General features: G+C 36.5%; 1 protein-coding gene across 3 annotated transcripts in view; it reads left to right on the top strand.

Annotated features, from left to right (window-relative positions):
- The window catches only part of KCNIP4 (potassium voltage-gated channel interacting protein 4), a 148,626-nt gene that overhangs the window by 36,277 nt on the left and 91,320 nt on the right, over positions 1-21,029 (top strand). Inside the window, exon 1 of one of the 3 annotated variants that reach the window (XM_034064664.1) lies at positions 6,860-7,219. The exons of 1 other annotated variant lie outside the window; for it this stretch is intronic. Coding sequence is in view for 1 of the 2 variants with exons in the window: in XM_005148456.2 (XP_005148513.1) it covers positions 7,181-7,292 (112 nt within the window). In the remaining variant the exon portion in view is untranslated. Of the gene's footprint in view, positions 1-6,859; positions 7,293-21,029 lie in introns of those variants that run through there. One more of the 3 variants, XM_005148456.2, reaches the window with a different exon arrangement.

Genomic DNA, 21,029 nt, shown 5'->3' with positions numbered 1-21,029 from the left:
CTGAGGTCACCTAACTACACAGTCTGTAAAAACATAGCTTCTTAGATGTATGGGCTCTGCATCCTCCTCTGGGTTTGCTGCAACAGCTCCATGTCCTTCTTGTGCTGGGGGCCCAAGTGCTGAACACAGTACTCCATGTGGGGTCTCATGAGAGCAGAGTAGAGGGGGAGAATCACCTCCCTCGACCTTCTGGTCACAATCATTTTGATGCAGAATACAGTTGGCTTTCTAGGCTGCAGGTGCACCCTACTGGGTCGTGAGTGTTCAGTCAGATGAAGGTAGGTCAAAGATTTATTCAGATAATACTTCAAGAGAAAGGGTGGGAATTAAAGATACACAGGTGAGGCATGGCCTGGGCTTGAGCTTTCTTAAAAGTGATTTTTGCACTCCCACTCAAGTAGTTCAATGGCCAGAGACAGTAACTTAATTCATTTACTTTTAGAGCCAATCTACAGCAAGATTTCTTTTTTTGAGCAAATTTATCTTTACTGATGATTCTCTGTTGGTTAGCTTAACCCAGTCTGAGCTTTATAATACAGTTAATAACGTAGTCGGGTTTGACTGGCCCCTATTATTTCCACTACACTGTGTAGACTTAACATTTATGCTTACAATCTTGGTTGTGGCAATTCCTGCTGCTGCATGATCAAGTATGATTTAATATAAAAAGAAAAACAGGTCTGTAGGCTGAAGGCTTAGTTATATAATTTAGAGATAATTTCGTTTGTTAAACAACCCAGTGAGCTTTGCAGTAAAACAAACTAGAATTTGATTGCTTACTCTTACTAAATGTAATTTAACCTTATTTAGGAAAGAAAAAGCCTCTCTCTAATGTTTTGCTAAAGCTTGATAAATTAAAATGCTACTGTTACTCCCATCAACATGTCATTTAATTTGCAATCCACATTTATACTAGCTATTTTAAGCATAACTGTATAACATATTATAGCAATTTTATAGTAAAATGAAACTACCTGTAGCTGTTATAGGGGGAGTTGGTAATTGTTGTCTTATGGGATTCTTTTCAACACTTGTTTTCAGATCAGTAATAGCAGCTGTCCTTTGATTTAGATCAAAGCAAGAACAAAGGCTTCTTAGGAGCAAGTGAGAGGTGAAAATGAAGAAGAAAAAAAGGTAATGAAATCCCATCCATACTATGGAACTAGACGACTAAAATTAGGAAATCAACTTCATGCAGCTATAGCTGCAATATTACTTTAGTGAAATTTCCTTCTGAGTATGACACCAAACCTTCAGAAGCTTGATATCATATTTTCTCCCTTGATTACAAACCAGTGAATCTTATCTCATCTGTACAGGTGTTGATATTTTTCTTTCTCAGGCTATATTCACTTACAGCCATTAAAGGTGTAGGGCACTTAGTGTAAATAGTGTAGATGATATGTGAAGCCTTAATCTTAGGTAATTACACTCTACTTAGCTCTTCTGACTAGCGAAAGTTTATCTGCAGTTTGGGTTGGATAGGTTATCTGGTAGTGCAATATTGTGCTCAGCTGCAGAGCTGACAAGATTAACAAAGTGATCTGAAACATTAGTCTCACTTTTTTAAGCATTTTATGAAAATTTTAAAGTGTTCTGTGATTAGCTGTAGCAGCATGTTGCATTCAAAAATATTAATTTTTTTTCCTAAATATTTGAAATATGTGTAAACTAACTGCTTTTCTTTTTTCTTGAAATGCTTTATAGTGGACATAGCTTTCTTCTGAAGATCTAAGAGAAAATTTCTGGATAGAAAACTGTAGATTATTGCTTGTGAACAGATTTCTTACTGGCTAACTAATAGGACTAAGTTCATTATCCACAAGATAACCTTCCCAATAAGCTTAGATGTGTCATAAAGAAGAAGCTGAAGATTAGCAGTTCATCTGACCTGTACATAGGTGCCCTTTCTGTGTTTATCTGACAGTTTCTTTCTCTTCTGGTTGACTGTTATTTCCCTCTGGAAAAAAAAAAAAGAGAGTAAAGAAAGAAGGGCAGCTAATTAATACTGCAGATTTTGTTTCTATTTCTAACTCATCAGCAGTTTCCCTTTTCAGCTACATTGGGGGAAAGTATAAATAGAGCCTAATGAACTATAACTGCTAGCCAATTAATATACCACTTCCCTATTCCTCTTCCCCTATCCTGTCACCCTCTCTAAATTACTTAAAACACTGGGCAGATTTCATCACTTAGGAAAACAGTATAATTCAAGTCAATTAATAAATAATAATGCATTCTTGCTTTGAAAACTGTTCAGTTTTGACCAGCTCTATTCTGTATTAGACAACAGCAAATCCAGGATGTCCACACAGAATTGAAAATTGTTCTAAGTATGAAGAGATCACTCTTTGTGAAAAGCCTGAGAAGACTGATACTGTTTACAAGCAGATGTTAAAACCAAAATATAGTGGAAAGACATAAACCACTTCTATGTATTTGGGATCAGGTAGGCTTTCATATTTCTCTAATCTCATGTACAAAAGTCAGAAGAAATTGAAAAGAGGAAGTTTATAAATTACAGTGAAAACTTTTTGTTTTGTAGCATTAAAACAAAAGTGATTTTTTTGTGAAAACTAAAGTAATTAAAGCAAAACCACTTCATTTTAGTATGCTAATTTTAGTGACAGATTATAGTTAAAAACTGAGAGTTTACTGGAATTAAAGTAGTTTACCAGTATTTATAAAAAAGTATGATAATACTGTGTAAGTTTGAAAGGAAGGGCTAGATCACTGCTCAGGTTGGGCTGGGTATTGGTTGGTGGGTGGTGAGCGGTTGTATTCTCTTCCCTTGTTATTTCTCTCATCATTATTATTATTGGTGGTTATTAGTAGTGGTTTGTGTTATACCTTAGTTACTTGACTGTTTTTATCTCCACCCATGGGAGTTACGTTCTTTCGATTCTCCTCTCCATCCCACCTGGAGCTGGGGGAAGAAGATGGGAGAGTGAGCGAGCGGCTGCATCATTATGGGTGGTTCTGTCAGCTGGGCTTAAACTGTGACACTATGTAATCCTATAAAATGATAGGAAGATTTTATACCCTAATATACTGGCCACATAATTATTATTTCCTTAATTGTTCAATTCATAGCATCCTACGTGTTATTCTCAGCATTTGCTACTTCTTGTGATGTGTTAAATTAGGAGGAATATTGTTTTAAAATGGCAGATCATCTTTTCATGTTTGCACAGCTAATCATTGGGGGGAAGGAACTGGTGCAAGCAGGCCCATGGCCATGAATTTCACCCCATCCCCTGAGGATCACCATACCTTGCCATGTGCCTGCACCCACCGCAACCTTACACTGCAGCATATCATAGAAGCATAGAATAGCTACAGTTGGAAAGGACCTTAAGATAATCTAGTTCTAACCCCCCTGCCATGGACAGGAACGGAGGCAAATCAGCCTAATGCTGTAGCTTTGTGTGCATGTTTATTGCTAATTCAGGAGTGTTCTGTGTTGGAGTTTAGTACTAACATGGTTATATTTTCTCATAATTAATGCTTCAGTAAACCCACAGGGCGATAGCACTCAAGTTTCCAGGAAACAATAAAGGTTTGACTTCATGTTTTTGTGGAGAGGAATTTATAGCTAGTGAAGATGCACAGTTTAGATGGCTTAGCTTCCTGACAATGCTAGCACTTTTTTTCTTTATTTATTTTTTTAATATGCAACCTACTGAAAAATCACAAGAAAGTTTTTATGCAAATATTTAAATATATTACTTAGTCACCACCAGAATGCATTGCAGTGTCAAAAATGAAAGCGTGAATTAGGGAAAGCAGCTAGAGCAATGTGTGGATGTTGCAAGTTGTCAGCCCCTGGTTTCAATGCTTCATGTAAAGGATGGTGTTCCTTTGTTTCCTGGGGGTGGCATTGAGGAATGAACTCCTTTACTTTGAACAGCTTTTATAATTTGCTATGAGTGTCAATACAGGCACCCCGTAAGGATATGTCACAGAAATATTTATTTTGAAATACTTGTACATAATACAAAAGTGAGAGAGAGAAATTCCATTTGACTGTGGATTTAGGTAAGGATCAGAATACAAAGAGGTGCCCTATATATAACAAAATTTTATTACCTTCTTGGCCAAGACTGATTTCATTTTCAAATGCTTTGTGGCATGGAATTTTCTTGATTGAAATGCTACCAGAAGAATTCATGTCTGTAAATGACACTGTTGTTTCAATCTGTTGCATGGTGTATTAAAGGAAACATTTCATACATCACTTCCTTTTCTTCTCTACATAGTTTCTTACCCTTACTGCTTTACTTTTCCGAGCTAAGACTTGTTGACTCACAAAGTCTGTGTGTGGTTCCTGTAACTTAGAGAACTCTCATGTGAAACAACAGGAAAAATTAATAATCTCCAGCTTTTTCATTTTTTTTTAGACAGAATCTAGGTCTCTCTTCTTGTGTGGAAGCAGAAAACAAAACACTGGTTATGCCTGGGTGGATTTCTGCACATGAACACTATTATCGCTGGGTGTATTTTTGCACATGAGTTGGCACATTCAGTGGTGGAGTAGAATGGCCCATGCTCTCAAGAACGCAAGGTAGCCTGGACCTACTGCATGAAATGACAATGTAGACTAAGAGATTTATCCATTTTAATAGTTCCCTGATACTGTTTCTTAACAACTAATAAGGCCTCTTTCACTGATCTAATATGGTTGTTTGTAGTATATTATGATTATAGTTTTGTAATGCCCATAAAACAGTATGGGTCAAAGTTCCCATCCTAGAATCACACTAAGCCTTGCAGTTTCATGAGCGTTTGATTGTGCTTTATCATTTGAGAAAATGGAAGGAAAAAGTAAGAGAAAGATAAAAATAAATAGGAATAAATTCAATGAGAAAATAGAAGACAGAGATGAGAATGAGTTAAAAATTAACATGTCAGAACCTTAAATGGAGAAGTTATGAAATTATTAGAAATTAAAAAGAGCAAACAAAATGTTAATTTTATTTTAAAAGAAATAGAAGTTAACATGAAAATGCAATAAATAAGTCTTTCACAATGAGGCAAAGGTAATGATGTATTTGGAAAGTGCAAATGTTGGGACAGTGTATTTGGTCTGATTTATTTTTATTGTGCTTTCCTCTTAGACACCATTTTAAATCTACAGGTTAATAGAAAAATGAACTGACAGTCAGATTGAAAGCATATACAAATAATACAGAACTCATGACATTGTAGTATTAAATACCCAGATGAGCAAAATCAAAGAATATTGTTGCTTATATATTGACTAAATAGAACCTAAAATTAACTGAAGCAGACACATGATTTTTTGAACAAATCATATGCAGATTCTAGTCTACTGCCTATGTGGAGAAAACACTGACTCCTATTATCTACTGTAATTCCATGCAGAAGGCCTTCAAAGAAAAACAAAGAAGAAGCTGAGAGAAAATTAGAGATTAAATTTTTATTTCTTTACCTGGTAATCCATAAACAACAGATTGTTAATATTAGCAGCCTTCCAGTATCTGAAGGGGTCCTACAGGGATGCTGGTGAGGAACTCTTCATTAGGGACTGTAGTGATAGGACAAGGGGTAACGGGTTGAAAGTTAAACAGCAGAGGTTTAGACTGGATATAAGGAAGAAATTCTTTGCTGTTAGTGTGGTGAGGTACTGGAATGGGTTGCCCAGGGAGGTTGTGAATGCTCCATCCCTGGCAGTGTCCAAGGCCAGGTTGGACAAAGGCTTGGGTGATATGGTTTACTGTGAGGTGTCCCTGCCCATGGCAGGCGGGTTGGAACTAGATGATCTTAAGGTCCTTTCCAACCCTAACTAGTCTATGATTCTATGATTCTATGATTAGAATTTGTTATTGTAGTGCTTTAAGATTATAATGGCTTTCTGGCCAAAAAATAAAAGTTTCTGAGCTTGTCAAAAGTTAGTAAAAATTGTTTCTAATAGAAACAGTTAAGCAACCTATGTTGAATGGTCAATATTGGACATCCTTTACAAGATTTATTTTAGTGTTAGATCATATGTGTTTATTCAGTAATAGGGGTGTCTAAAATTATATTTTCCGAGGCTTCATTTTATTCTAGTGCCTTCTATACCGGTGGACAGGATTTATTTAAATAATTTGGCTGGGCACAATAATAAGCATTTAGGCCTAACCTCATAATGATTATGTGCTGCACAAATCTTCAGAGCCTGTCCTGCCCACTGGGTCTGCTGGGTATCTTCTTGGTAATCACATTAATAAACACAGGACGACTAGCTTTATACATACTATCCAATAAATCAGCTGGGATCACGAGTCTTTTTTTCCCCTGATGCGTAGTCTGGTCAAGATCTTCCCAAGATCTGTGTAAAATGTCCAATTCCCATTCATATATATCAGTTTAGGGTTCAGCATGTCCTTAGCCAGAAAAGCACTGTTTTGTTTTTCATTCAATAAAAACTACACTCTCTGGCTACAGAACAGGGATATGGGCATTGCATGTTTCCTTGACAGCTCTCTATTTTGCTAGCTGGAGGCATTTTGCTAGCTGATGTGTATTTCTTTGATTTCCATTCTCATGTCCACAGAAGAGTCTAATTAGATTCTGGTGATGCTTAAGATAACAAAAGGACAGTGTTTTCTCTGAACATTATTCTTTCTAATGCAGAGGGCAGTAGCTTTCTGATACGCAGCATTTAGCACACGTGAAAACAGATGTCTGCCTTTAGCAAACTGCCATTGGTCAAACTTAACACAAATTGTGCTAAGGATAGGTGGGGAAGGGCTCCAAAGCTGGGGAGAATCACAAACCCTGGGTCTGGAAGCAGAGTGCTGATAGCAGCGTGCTCCCTAGTGCAAGTTTCTTCTTAGCACTGACACAGGCAAGCCTCCAGCTCAGACACAGATGTTCCTCCAGCAGCTCTGAAGTAACACTGCTTGCCGGATACAATGTCATACCCAGGGGTTCGTGGTCCACCTCAGCTTTCTAAGAGGACTCGCTACTGATGAAATCAGATGCTTAGAGAAGCATGAGATGCGGGGCTTTAGCTGATATTTCATCTCGGAGTGGCTGGTAAATCCCCACAGCTCAGTACAGCGCTGCTTTGCACTGCTACAACTTTCTTCAAAGCAAACTCTTGGTAAAATCCTCCAATTTCCCTCTGATTGTGAACCAGTGTGAAGACTGGAATGATTTGCCTGTTGGAAGAATGTTGACTCTCGAGTGGGAGTCAGAGGGACTGCAAACAGTGGGTATTGTTGTGATTATATTTGCATCTCTGAAGCTGCTTCATTTGCTGGGACTGATTGATTTTTCAGAAGGTAAAGTGGTCACTCACAGTTTGTGCTCTTTGTAGAGTGGTGTCCGATCTGCTAAAATAGAGTGTCAGGTATAAAACCTGTGAAATGAAAAGGCTTGAAAAATGAAAATAACATTCAGACTGAAAATCCTGGTGTGCTTCTGCTGGTTTTACTTTGTTACTGAAAACAGAAGTAGGTGATATCATAATATTGTATTTTACAGTTAATTTCCAAGTGCCAATGAGTCGATGTTTATTAGAAAGACTGAAAATAGTGAACATAATGCCTGTCTGTCAGTTGTCTTTGAAAGCTGATCACTGCTACAAAACTTGATAGATTTAGTGAGTCTTAGTTCAGTACATGTTTATAACATGCTTTGCTCTTCTGATTTATCATGCAGTTAGAGTTTTGCTCTGTATCAGAATCCGTGTTTTAAAACTCCGTTTCATAGGTAAATGCAAAACTGCTACTACATGATAAGCTTTAGGATCAAGTCTGTATGACATCTTTCAAAAAAAGGCAGAGATGTCAAAATTAAATGTAGGTATTTGAAATACATATAATGGATATATGTTTTAAAATTCCTGATTGCTTTCTCAGATTTCTGTCTGGTCTCTACTATGTGGGTCACCTACTCTTAAAGAGGGCTTCACATTAACTTATTAGGATTTTTGTTTCAAAAGTGAGGTGGTTTTCATAGAAATAAGCTATTTTGCTTCAGTTGTTAATGACATCTTTTGCTGACAACTGTTCAGCTTTTTTAAGAGAACATTTAGTGTGGACTGCTCTAGTAAACAAAAGCTGTTTGCTCACTGAAGCCCTTGTGCAAAAAAAAAAATTCTTGCTTTTTTCAGTATCTTTGTATGTGTGAGCCCAAACCAATCCTTTTTGCTGTGTAACTGCTTTCAGTCAGAATCACACAGCCAAGGAGAGCACTCCAGTTTTCTGAAACATTAACTTTTCATCATGGAGTAGGATCTTTGATGAATATTTATTCACATCATCACCTCATAAAATTGTTCAGGGTGCTGATAAAATGTGAAATCTTTAACACAGCACTTTTGCAGTTACTGAACAGTTGAAATAAATCATGCTTAAAACTGCATGTGGTGAGAAAGTACATTTGCTATATTACTATATCTATATAATGCATTGTTTATGGAATTGTAAAATTACTTTCTGAATTCTAAACAAATGAGCATTTTTTCCCTCGTAACTGATGCTCACCTTGTTTTCGTTTGGTTTTGGGGTTTTTTTATGCTTTTGGTGTGTAACATTTTTGACATATAAAAAACTCCACTTCCTAGAAATGTGTTAGCTTTGACACATGGTAACAGACAGGAAAAAAAGATTAAAATACAATATTGCTTTTTAGCAGATCTCGAGTGAGATCCTATTCTTGATTTCTGACAGAATGATCTTTCCATTAAGTCTGTGAGAAGATGTTTCATATATTTTCAAGGATATTAAATAATTTTTTTTTTAAAAATCCCCCAGTAGAATTTATACTGATGTTAATATAAATAAGTTCAAGAAGATATATCATCTGAAATATAAGTTTTTGTTTTAAAGTACCCATTAGTGCTATGGTATTGTCTTTACACCATAATGAAATAATTTCACTCAAAAGGTACCAGCAATATAAAACCAATCTCTAAATGTAAAAAGATTAAACAACATTAAAAGGTACTGTGGATATATTTATATCATCTGCAGTGTGAATAGCTTCAGTGACTCGGGGGATTTCCAAGTCCCCTAGGGCTGATTTGTGCTATTTAACTTTTCCATGCTTGGGATACTGCCATCACCATTAAACAAGAATTCTACCCCAGATGGTTAAGGATTATTTCATAGGGTATTCAGAACTAGTGGCTTGATGTTATTCTAGTGAATGCAAGGACAGGGTTTCTGTTTATATACAAGCAGGACCATATTTGAATAGCCAGTGTTGATTCTGAAACCAAAATGAGCAATTAGCTCTCCCCACCCATCCAAGTGGAGGCATGAGCCATGCGCTGAAATGAAGCTGCTCCTGTGGTTAGGCTTTCTGATATCTTAACATTCTTGTCTAAATATCCCTGATATATTGGCTTGTTTTGAAAATACCACAGAAGGATAAGGCAGCATGCTTGTCCTGATGTCTGCTATTACAAGCCAAATAAGACAGCTAAATTACAATCATTAGTTGCTAACTTGTTACAACTCCACTGGTTTTAGTGAGGTTGTGAAGATGCATTATGGCAATTTCTATCAGCAGATTGACTTGTCTAATCCCAAAGCAAGAGTCAGCAGCAGAAATAGGAGCAGTATTAAAGTGATCCACAGAAGCATCGTGGACTGAGTAACTGGAGTGTATTCATCCTTCCAGTTCACTTTTCTTCTCTGTCCACAGAAGTGTAGGGGTAGCTTTAGCTTCATTGCTCTACTCTTTAATTTGTTTGTACTGTGAAAATGCAAGACCTTGTTTATTATTTATTTTTATAGCTGTTTATATCAAGATATAAAACATCCTATATTTTGTATTATAGGCTCTTTCAGTATTATTTTTAAAAAATAAGAAAGATAAAATAGTGCATTTTAATTGCAGAAAAACTTATTCTTTAACACAGCTACTGGAAGTGTTCTACTCAGTACAGCTTCTTCAGTGTGCAGTCATCTCTCCTGCAAAAATGGACTTTCAGTTGAGCAAGCAAAAAGATGGGTCACACACTGTGCTATGGTGGACAATCGCCCTACTTTACTTTACATAGCAAAGGATGTATGGTGAACGGCTTGGCTTGCCCTCACTCCCCTGTGGGAAATTTGGAGAATCCAGGCAATCTGCTTAGTTTTGTTACAATGTTCAACATTTGGAAGAATAGGTAACCTGATCTGATCCCCTGTCCCAGACTAGGGACTATGTTCTACTTTATCCATCTTCCACTTTGCAAGGAAGGAGAGATTAGAATGAAAAGAAAGTTGGCTTCCCTGCAGCCAGCAAGCTATTTCAGTTATAAGGATAGAATTGAATCAATACCACTTTTACTAGAAGAGATGAAACTCTTCTTTCCCTCTCTGATGAAACTCTCCTTTCCCTCTCTTTCCATTACTTTTAAGGTGGTTTGACACTTATCAATATCTTCAGCTTCCTTGCCTGAAACTTTTGCTGCTGGGCATCATCCCTACACTGAGTCTGTTCATCAGATGGAAAGGCAGGCAATCAGAACTGAAGCAAAGGATTAGAAAAGTAGAGTAGCAGCACCAGGCTTGCAGGGAATTCATCCATCAGAGACTTGGAGGGAAAAAATGGCAAAATGAAGGATTCAGCTTGCATTCGTGTGTCCAGAATATCTGTCAAGTGGTAGCTATACGAAGAGGTTATGTAAAATGTGTAGCAATTTTGTAAACATCAGGAAACTGCATAAATCAGTCTGTAAAAGGACAAACTTTGTGCCTCTTCATCATGCATTGATTATGTTTTGAAGTGTAACACCTCATACAGAAATGTTTTTCTTACACTTGCGAGTAGAATCAACCAACGTTGCAATCTATTTTAGACCCTGCTATTACTCCCCTTTTCCTTCTGCAAATCTCTACCAGTTTCCAGAGCCTGTTATTACATTTCGAATGTTTATTTAGATATAAATTTCTTGACTGGCATATGGATGTCCTACAAACTCAACATCTTTTGGCTAGTAGGACCCACTGAGTTCTGCATGTCTTTCAATTCAATAGTCCATTAAAGCTAGGTAGGAATATTTGGTCTTTAGTTTCTCTTACTGTGTTACAAAGCAAAAAATAGTCCACAAACAGTTATCAATAAACATTTGACTGCACAGTCGGCTTTGAGAGTAAACCAAGTAATTTGCTGCTTTGACTAGACTTTGGAAATTGAGGAAAAGGGGTGTATTTTCTACAAACAGAGGTAGTTTTCTGTCTTAGGATGTATCTGCCCTCTGCAGATACAGAAAGACCGATTTTTGTTTGTTTGTTTGATTGTTTGTTTCTAATCTAATTTGGATGGACCAAAGCCACCTGCAGTTCAGAAGTCATGTTAGTGCCTTCATCTGTTCTGTCACAATAACGTGCTATAAAATGTGACCTCTTTCATAGCTCAAATACTTAAAAGCACAGAGAGGACATTAGGGCTGTCTGCAGCGATCTCTGGTAACATGTTGTTAGTTACCCTTACAGTCCAGCAAAACCAATGAGGTTTAAAAAGTTGTCTTGAGTGCTATATTTTGTCACTTTTAGAAATGAATTATATAGGGAAAGGCACAGTGCTGATAAATTCACCGTTGCTTCATATTTTTCTAAGGAAAAAGACTCCCAGAAGCAAGGGCGTTTCCTTCTTGTCTACATGTGGCTGAAAAGAAACACCCTAATTTGAATGCCCTACCTGTGCACTGGTGCTGTGCTACAAGTCCAGCTTCCAACAGGTGGTCCCTTTCCTGTATGGCCTCTCTGAGCCAAATGGATGCAATGTAGCATAATCCACAATAAAGAGAAAGGTAACAAACAGACCACACAGGAATATATATGTCCCTTTGCCTGTTCTCAGCAACCACTTATAATACCTGATTTAGGATCTGATTTCAGTAAGCTGCTCAGTTTTTACATGGTGAAATCATAAAATCAGAACAGCTAGGGTTGGAAAGGACCTTGAGATCATCTAGTTCCAACCCCCCTGCCATGGGCAGGGACACCTCACACTAAACCATGACACACAAGGCTTTGTCCAACCTGGCCTTGAACAATGCCAGGGATGGAGCATTCACAACCTCCCTGGGCAACCCATTCCGGTACCTCACCACCCTAACAGCAAAGAATTTCTTCCTTATACCCAATCTAAACCTCCCCTATTTAAGTTTCAACCCATGTTCTGTCACTACAGTCCCTAATGAAGAGTCCCTCCCCAGCATCCCTATAGGGCCCCTTCAGATACTGGAAGGCTGCTATGAGGTCTCCACGCAGCCTTCTCTTCTCCAGGCTCAACAGCCCCAACTTTCTCAGCCTGTCTTCATATGAAAGGTGCTCCAGTCCCCTAATCATCCTCATGGCTCTCCTCTGGACTTGTTCTAACAGTTTCATGTCCTTTTTATGTTGAGGACACCAGAACTGCACACAATATGCCAAGTCTCACAAGAGCAGAGTAGAGGGGCAGGATCACCTCCTTGGACCTGCTGGTCACACTCCTTTTGATGCAGCCCAGGATACGGTTGGGTTTCTGGGCTGCAGGCGCACACTGAAGCTGGCTCATGTTCATTTTCTCATCGACCAACACCCCCAAGTCCTTCTCTGCAGAGCTGCTCTGAATTTCCTTTTTGCCCAACCTGTAGTTGTGCCTGTGATTGCTCTTACTACTTTCCTACTATTTTTCTTCTCCAGAGATAGTTAGAATTGAGGAAACTAACATATTCTGAGTAAGTATCTATTGCCTGCCTCAAAAAATTCCTTTTCATGGATGCTGATATTTCAGTGCCAGTTCATGACATCCAGGTACTGTCAGGTTTCCATTGATCACCAGTCAGTCTTTCACACCAGAAATGAGAACTAGCAATCCCTTCAGCATCAAATATATTAGCGCCTGTGCACATACACTGTTTATTTCCTGAATATAGGCAAATAAAAGGTGGTAAGTTTCAAACATTACCTTCCCAGGAGCATAATTCTTCCCCTCAGAAGTAAAAAACCTGGATTACTTTTCTTTTTTGGGTGTTTCCCCAAGCCTCTTTGTAAATCTTGACAGAGATTCTGGATTCTGAAAGGTCACTTTAGGAAAGTCAGTCTATAGAAATATCTCTAGATTGCACAGGAGGGACTAAGATCAAGTTGGTGCTTTAGGTCCAATATTGATCCAAATTGATGTAAAAATTAAGGTGTGAATTACAGTACACTCATTTACAAGGTCATGTCTTCTTGGACATATATATGCTTATACTTGGGTCTGAGACAGGCTGAAACTTGCTGAAAATTACTAAATCTTGTAACCATCTGTTACATGTAGCTCAGGGTTGTTTGAAGATGTTCTACTTACTCTTCAACTTTCCTCAAAGACCATGCTTTTTCAGGTTTGGAAGCACCATGTTGACTAACCTTCTTATGTAATAACATTAGAACATTAATATAATTATACTGAAACTAAAAATTTTGTTTTGCTTTGCTTTTTCTTTAGTTACTTTCCTATCTGAACCTCATGATTAGATGCACAAATGACATACAAGTGTGAATTAATGTGCTTTACAAAGAGTAAAATTCATTCTTCCATATCATAATCAGGGAAATCATGCATCAGCCTAAACATTTGCTTTTAGTGAATTAGGAATTAAATGAGACAATTTACTTAAGAGTTTCAAGGAAGGCTTTATTGTTTCGTGGAGTTCTTTTCATTAACTGTTTCTCATGGACATAGATACTGTTTAGATACTGTCTGTGTGAAAAGTGGAGAGAAATATTTGAGGTACTGGTAGAAACCAGGAAGATTTCTGTAAGGAATGTACTGTATCTTCACATGAGAGTTCACAAAAGGATCAGACATTATGGATTTTTTTTTGACTGCTTAGATAAAACATTTCTTTTAAGTATGCACTCACCTACTGTACTAAAACTTTACTCTCTGGCTCATGATCACACAGTGTATTTGCATCCTAACCTTAACAGAGCTCCTTTTGGCCACACTGCTCTGCAAGAACCCTTCCCCTCAATCATTGGATCATGCACTTGGACATTTATATTCCTAGCTTTGATTTCTTTTTTCTTTTTTCTTTTTTTTTTTCCCAAGAAAACATTCTAGATGATAGTCATTTTAGCCTGAAGGGTTGACTATTTACAAGCAGGTAGGGCAGCTTCTCCTTGTTCTTGTCTTTGCAAAGATGTAGTTACTTTTGAGCATTTTTTGAAGTTTCTTCAAGAGATGCTCCGTTTTCATCTTAACAAGATCATTCATCCAAAGAAGTCTGCGTGTTTACTACTTTTTCACTCTACCCCTGCTTCAGGCTCAGGCTGGTTTTAAAATGTAACTCCATGTAAAATAATTTATTTTAAGATGACAGAGATTTGGTATGACAAAGTATGCTTCTGAAAAATATCTACACTCAGCTGACTATAGGTGAGGAGAGAAAAGCATTGCCTAATCACTAATGTATGTTATGGCTGAGAATCTAGAAGGCTTTACTGTTAGAATATGATATTTGCAATGACATAAATAATCATTGCCTAAAGTGACACTATAGAACAAGATTGAATATGCACAATGATGGAACGACTGAATGAAAAAACTCATCCATAATAACACACTGATACAGAAATAACATAGTCACCTTTGGTCTCTTGACTTCTTAAATCATTTATTTCATGTTTGATGCAGTGTTTGACCAGTATTTTTGACCTTTGATATTAATGAGTCATGGGAGATACTCAGTGAATTTTGTAGGGATTTATATATATGATTGCATACAGACCTGTATGAAACATCAAGATTTACAAAGCATTTGAATCTGTTCCATGTAATGTGAAAATAATAGCATATTTTGTAGACAGGGTATAATTTAATTGTCTAGTATGCAGTTTAGCTCATAATAAAAATGCTTATGGAATTTCCTTTGGGAAAAATTGCAAAAGCATCCATAAAGCTGGTTTTACAGTCTCATCTGGATACTTAATGATGTATAACTGCTTCATCTTACTGTAGCAGTATAAAAAAGCTCAAATCAGACTGATCCATTTATAGAAATGTAATATACACTTCCAAAGTCTGTAGTCTGTGAAGTTTCAGAAATAGCCTAATGGTAGATTAAGTGAATGTGTGTATACATACATGTACATATATTGTTGCAGGGAAATAAATAATCTAAAATTATGTATTTGTTGTCAAATTTTAACACTAAGTAACTTTTAATGGGTTTTTTATCCCAAGAGACAGGTCTGTAGGTCTGACAGAGGTGCAAGTAGGTCACCTTTAAAATTAAGAACAAACAATCCTGCCACTACTGATCAATCCATCATTTGTCTGTAAAATATGTTACTGCTGAATAGTCTGTTTCCATACTAAAATGACAAACTCTTGTACAGGTTATTTTATATATGCTTGAAAGCAGATGGAAGGATTCCATACATGCATCTGCCTGAGTTTTTGATATGTATGTAGCTGAACAGACCTTGAGTATTTCTGACAGACATCTGCCCATTTTGGGGGTACATTTTCAGCCTTCCACTAATTAATTAAGAAAGAATGAGTTACGTCATAGACAAAATTGCTGGGTTTCAAGTAGGAGAGTGATATTAGAAGTGGTTGAGAAATAAGGAAAAAAAAAAGTGATCTATCACCAAATAACTAAGTAGCAAGGTAAGGAGGGCCTCAAACTTTTTAAAATCATATTGAATAATTAGAATTTAACTAGAAGGCTCAGGAGTTTCAGTGAATTAAATATCTTTCATGCATCAATCATACTACGTTTAAGTATTTACTGTTGTGTAAGGAGAGGAAATGTAGCGTTCCATGCTCAAAAAACCTGAGTATTATATTCCCTTATAATCTAATGAGGAAGACTTAAGTTGTGATTCTCCAGATACCTAAGCACTGGTTTCAGCCTATCTGTATCTGAAAAATGCAGCCATATTTAACCTATGTGCTAGTAGTTTGCTCTATATCCTTCTTGTACTGTGAATTCTTTAGATTCCTTTGTTTCTCGATAAAAGATGACATTCTGGATTCTAAATGTCATCATGGAATTTGAGCTAAGACAAACTGGGTACATCAGCATTTTTCCTGCAAAATTATATTTATGAAGCAATAATCTGTTTTTTTTCCTCTGGGATGGCAACAGAAGAATGTTCCACTTGTGATATATCACTCCTGTTGAAAGATATCACTTTGGTAGAGCTGTGACATTGTTTACATTAAAATAGTTACTGCTAGGTATTTTTCACAAGAATATATGTGATTCTTATCCTTAGATTATTGGCTAATCTGCATTCAGCCTTTCCCCATGTTTCTTATGCAGTTCGAGTTGCTTATAAGGTGTTTAATTATTTCTCTGTCAGACCAATACCAATTGTCATCAACTTCAGTTACATGATTAAGAGAGTCACAAATATTAAGAAAACTGAGTTAGCATTCAGGAACCCTCATCTTTCTTTTGTGAGCTTACCACATCTTCTAGAAAATACAGAAAATTGTACTACCCAACTCACTGTCTGTTGAGAGAGTAAATAGGTTAAAAGTTGCACCAGATGCTAAAGTGGCTAAAGCCATTCGAGCGTTGAGAGACACACATTGATAGATCTCTTTTTATCTCACCATCAAAACTGAGGCCAAGTTTGAAACTTGATCATGCTATGCGATAGAGTTATAAACAGCTTCAACCTGTTGAGACTTCTTAAACAAAAAAGCACACTGAATCCAACTAGAAATGTGTTATCCTAAGTCAATATTCAAGACTATTTTTGACTACAAATAGTAGCTACTTTATTGTACCTAAAACTGTTAGTCTCATTTTAAATTCCAGTAAAAAGCAGTTGTAAAATAAATTCCAGTAAGATTTTTGTGGTAGCATAGTATCTTAGGTTGTGCTAATGTATACTTTGTTCAGTTATAAATGCATCATATCACCTGTTCTTTTAAAGACAAACCTTGCAGTTTTGTCTTTATTTATTATGCGCAATGTAATTTTTTTAAACTGGTATGTATACGTACAGAGAGGAATACACTCCTTTAAGAGATATATAGCATATAAAATACATATATATACATATGCAGTGAAATAGAAATGGAAAATAGTTTTAGGTTCCAATTTATGGTGTATTAAGTACAAGTAGATTCGTTTACAGTATTTCACAGACTGCAAATTTAAAAAAAAAATCTTTGTTGATTTGTATTTCCTACAAAATATTTCAAAATACAGGCCCTATTTCTTAACCTTCTTAGATGAATAGTCTTTTAATACAACATATTTTTAATACTAATGTACTATTTATTTCAGCACAAGGTGCTCTTTTGTTATTGAATTGTGGGTTTTCTACATTATTCTGTGCTCCCAAACATAAATATAGTTAATTTCAATTTAAACTTGTAAAATTATAAATAATAACAGAAGGATTTTTTTACAGTTTAACATAGCAGAGAGATTCTTACTTTTTATGTTCCAATAAGGATGCACTGCAAAAAATATTCCTTTGTTATATTTCAATAAGTAATATGATTTATATTGCTAAAATAAGAATTGTTTCCAGTTCTTTCTCCCTCTGGGCAATTAATTACTTAAGTCATTAAATGGAGCTCAATCAATTAACTCACAATAATCATTTTGGGACTTAGTGCAGCCCCTGATCCTCAGCTATGTCAGAAAACTGTAACTTTTCTACTTGTTTTTCTCAGATGAATAAGTCTAATGCATTGTCCTACATACAGAGGTTATACTATCTAACAGAGGTTATGTGTCCATCACTTTATTCTGTCAGCAGAATACTGTGCATGAAATAGCTCATTCAATCAACACAGAAATATGGTCTGTTTTTGTAAAAGTAGAGAATTCCAAAGTAATACCCATAAGTGGATGCTTCACTGTTTTCATATATTACTGTGAATTTTTTGCTCCTAGCTTTTTTCCAAATGGAGATAAAATTGCTGAAAATGGTATTATTAAAAGCTTTTATTCAGATCTCTTTTACTGTGCCAGGTTAAACAAGTATCTCATGGATGAACACTTGAATAGAAGCATCTGAAAATTCATAATTAAGTAAAATCCTTAATAGCAAATTCTTGCTTTTATGAATTTTACTAAATTGTGCAATTTTGTATTATTTGTATTAACCACAGACAGTAGTCACATCCATTCTAGTGGTTATTATTTTAAAAATAAGATAGTTTCTGTCTGAAGCCTTTACAGTTCAAGGGCTGTTTTTAGTTGTACTGCTTCAGAAGCTGCCAGAAAGGAATCTAGTGACTCAGGAAGCATCAGTCTCATTTTTAGTTCTCTGCTTCTGAGAAGGAACGAGTAGCAGCAGGTCAATATTTATGGCAGCTTAACTTGTTACTCTGTATAGCATCCTGATTGTGGGCATCTGATGGGAGAAAGCGGAGATTCAATGCAATGGTTACATGAGTAGAAAGCAGGACAGAGCAGGTCCTCAGCTCCTCTCCAGAGTTGGGGAGATGGCGAATGACCAATATCTGCGTGCAATAGCATGCAAAGGCAACTGGACATTTTTTGTGTGCTATATAGAAGGGTCACTTTAGCCAGGCCCAGGTGAAACGGAAACACATTTTGAATGCAGTTTTTAAAGAGGGCTTAGAGCTATCATGGGTTAATTCATTAGAAGAGTCAAACACCTGAGAAACTGAAAGGACGGAATAAGAGCAGGGTGTGTTAAGTGGTGATGTTAGAAGTCTTTTAAGAGTTAGAAAGATTGGAGGACAATTACAATAGGCTTCACAGTTCACAGCAAAGATAATGATTCTTATTTACTGTATTGGGTGATAAGTGAACATTTGAAAACTTTCAAACAAAGGAGCCTGTAGTTGGCAATGTGAGAATAAAAATGAGGATGCTGATTTTTAGCAGTGTTGAACTGTGACAATTGTGGATTTCAGAACAAACTTTTCTGAAAATTAGGCCTCCTCAATTCAAATTCCTAGGTATTAAACTTTTTGACCTGGTTTAGGCATCTCCATTTGAAAATGCAGTTTAAGCCCTGGTAGTTTTTTGCATGCTATTTATCCTCAGAAGACAATATTTTTTCTTTTGATGGTTGTTAGGACTTTTACATGATCAGTCTCATCAATGAGATGAATCCAGGCAGGCCTATGGGTTGGTGTGAAGTGTAGTGAACCCAGATGGCCAGGAAGCTGCCTGGAAACTACATTAAACCATTTCCCACGGAGAAAACAGTTTTTATAGACTTATTTTTTAATAATCTCCCTCATTCTTATTTCTATAAAGACTAGTCTTACCCTGCAGGCCGTAAGAAGTATTATTTAACACCATGTGATTCACAATGTATTACTACTGTACTATGCAGTTGCACATTTCTGAGAAAAAATGATTTAATAATAGTTTTATTACTTTAATCTTATTATAATTGAATTCATAAATTAGAGCATTGCTCCTGCTTTGGAATGTATTTGAGAATAGTTAAGAGAGTCTAATTTTAAAAATGAATGGGGAAAAAAATACTGTCTTGGTATTTTAAAACATAAGGAATATAATTCATATTTTCTATTGCTTTCTTTTTGATTGTGCTCTTTCTCTGAGATGAAACCTTAGTTCCTAAAAAGAGAATTTTGTCATAAATCTTTCTGGCTTTTTATGTGTAGGAGGAAAGAAGAATAAGCTTGTAAGTTGGAACTGAGGTTTTATTTATTTTCCTTTAGCATTTATGGAGAGAAACTAAAAACACAACCTTTTGACAGGGCTAAAACTCAGGAATTCTTGGGTGTGGTAAAAATGTGAATTGACAGAATACGGTAAAGTTTCACCTGGTTCAATGTTTTCTGATTGTCTTATTTAATATCTGGTTTCATATTTGATAAATATTTTACATTCAAATAATGTGCTTCATTGCCAAAACATGCAAAAATAGTGTTACCAAAAAAAAGGAGGAAATGAAATTAAATGATTTCAAACCTTTGCATTCCTAGACCAAATGTATTTTTTTTAACATAAATTTATCCTGTAGTCATCCTAAGTAGTTAGTGCTTTTCAAGATGTAACTATGGAAGGTTCGAAAGCAGACAGAAGCACCAGACTCTTTACACTGGGTTTCAGAAAAACTCTGTAAAGGACAGTTCCTAATGGATAAAGTTTTTGTGAGAACCCTCCTCTTGTGAAATATTTTACCCACATCTGTCTGCCAAAATGCAGTAATGGGTGGAAAGCTCTTTGAAAATAATTATACAAAACTTGTATAATAGATAGGTCACAGAGAACTTTTTAATACCTCAGAGTAAGGTATAAGTTGGATATTTATAGTGCCTTAACTTCATGTTCGTCTACAAAAGCATGAATTGCACTGATATTTCATACAGCTATATATGCATATGACTCCTTTCTTACATCTTTTTTCCCAGATAATAAAATTACAGTTTCTGAAATATGGCTTTACAATGACAACAGAGAGCAACCTGAGTAATTTGTATGTATAGTAATTTCATGACAATTAAAATGAGTTCCTGACTAGTATGCTTAGCAAGTTTGCTGATGACACCAAGCTGTGTGGTTCAGTGGATACACTGGAGGGAAGGAATGCCATCCACAGGAACCTCGACAGGCTTGTGAGGTGGGCTGATGCCAGCCTTATGAAGTTTAACCATGACAAGTGCAAGGTTCTACACCTGGGTCAGAGCAATCTCAGGCACAGCTACAAGTTGGGCAGAGAAGAGATTCAGAGCAACCCTGTGGAGAAGGACTTGGGGGTGTTCATTGACAAGAAGCTCAACATGATTTGGCAGTATGTGCTTGCATCCCAGAAAGCCAACCATATCCTGGGCCGCATTAAAAGAAGTGTGATCAGCAGGTCAAAGGAGGTGATCCTGCCCCTCTACTCTGCTCTTGTGAGACCTCACTTTGAGTATTGTGTGCAGTTCTGGTGTCCTCAACATAAAAAGGACATGCAACTGTTGGAACAAGTCCAGAGGAGGGCCATGAAGTTGATAGGGAACTGGAGCACCTCCCATATGAAAATAGGCTGAGAAAGTTGGGTCTGTTCAGCCTGGAGAAGAGAAAGCTGCATGGAGACCTCATAGCAGCCTTCCAGTATATGAAGGGTTCCTATAGGGATGCT

The sequence above is a fragment of the Melopsittacus undulatus genome, chromosome 7 (assembly GCF_012275295.1).
Source record: "Melopsittacus undulatus isolate bMelUnd1 chromosome 7, bMelUnd1.mat.Z, whole genome shotgun sequence".
Classification (NCBI taxonomy): Eukaryota; Metazoa; Chordata; class Aves; order Psittaciformes; family Psittaculidae; genus Melopsittacus; species Melopsittacus undulatus.
The sequence above is the reverse complement of the archived record's forward strand: the minus strand, read 5'-3'. Positions and strand labels throughout refer to the sequence as shown.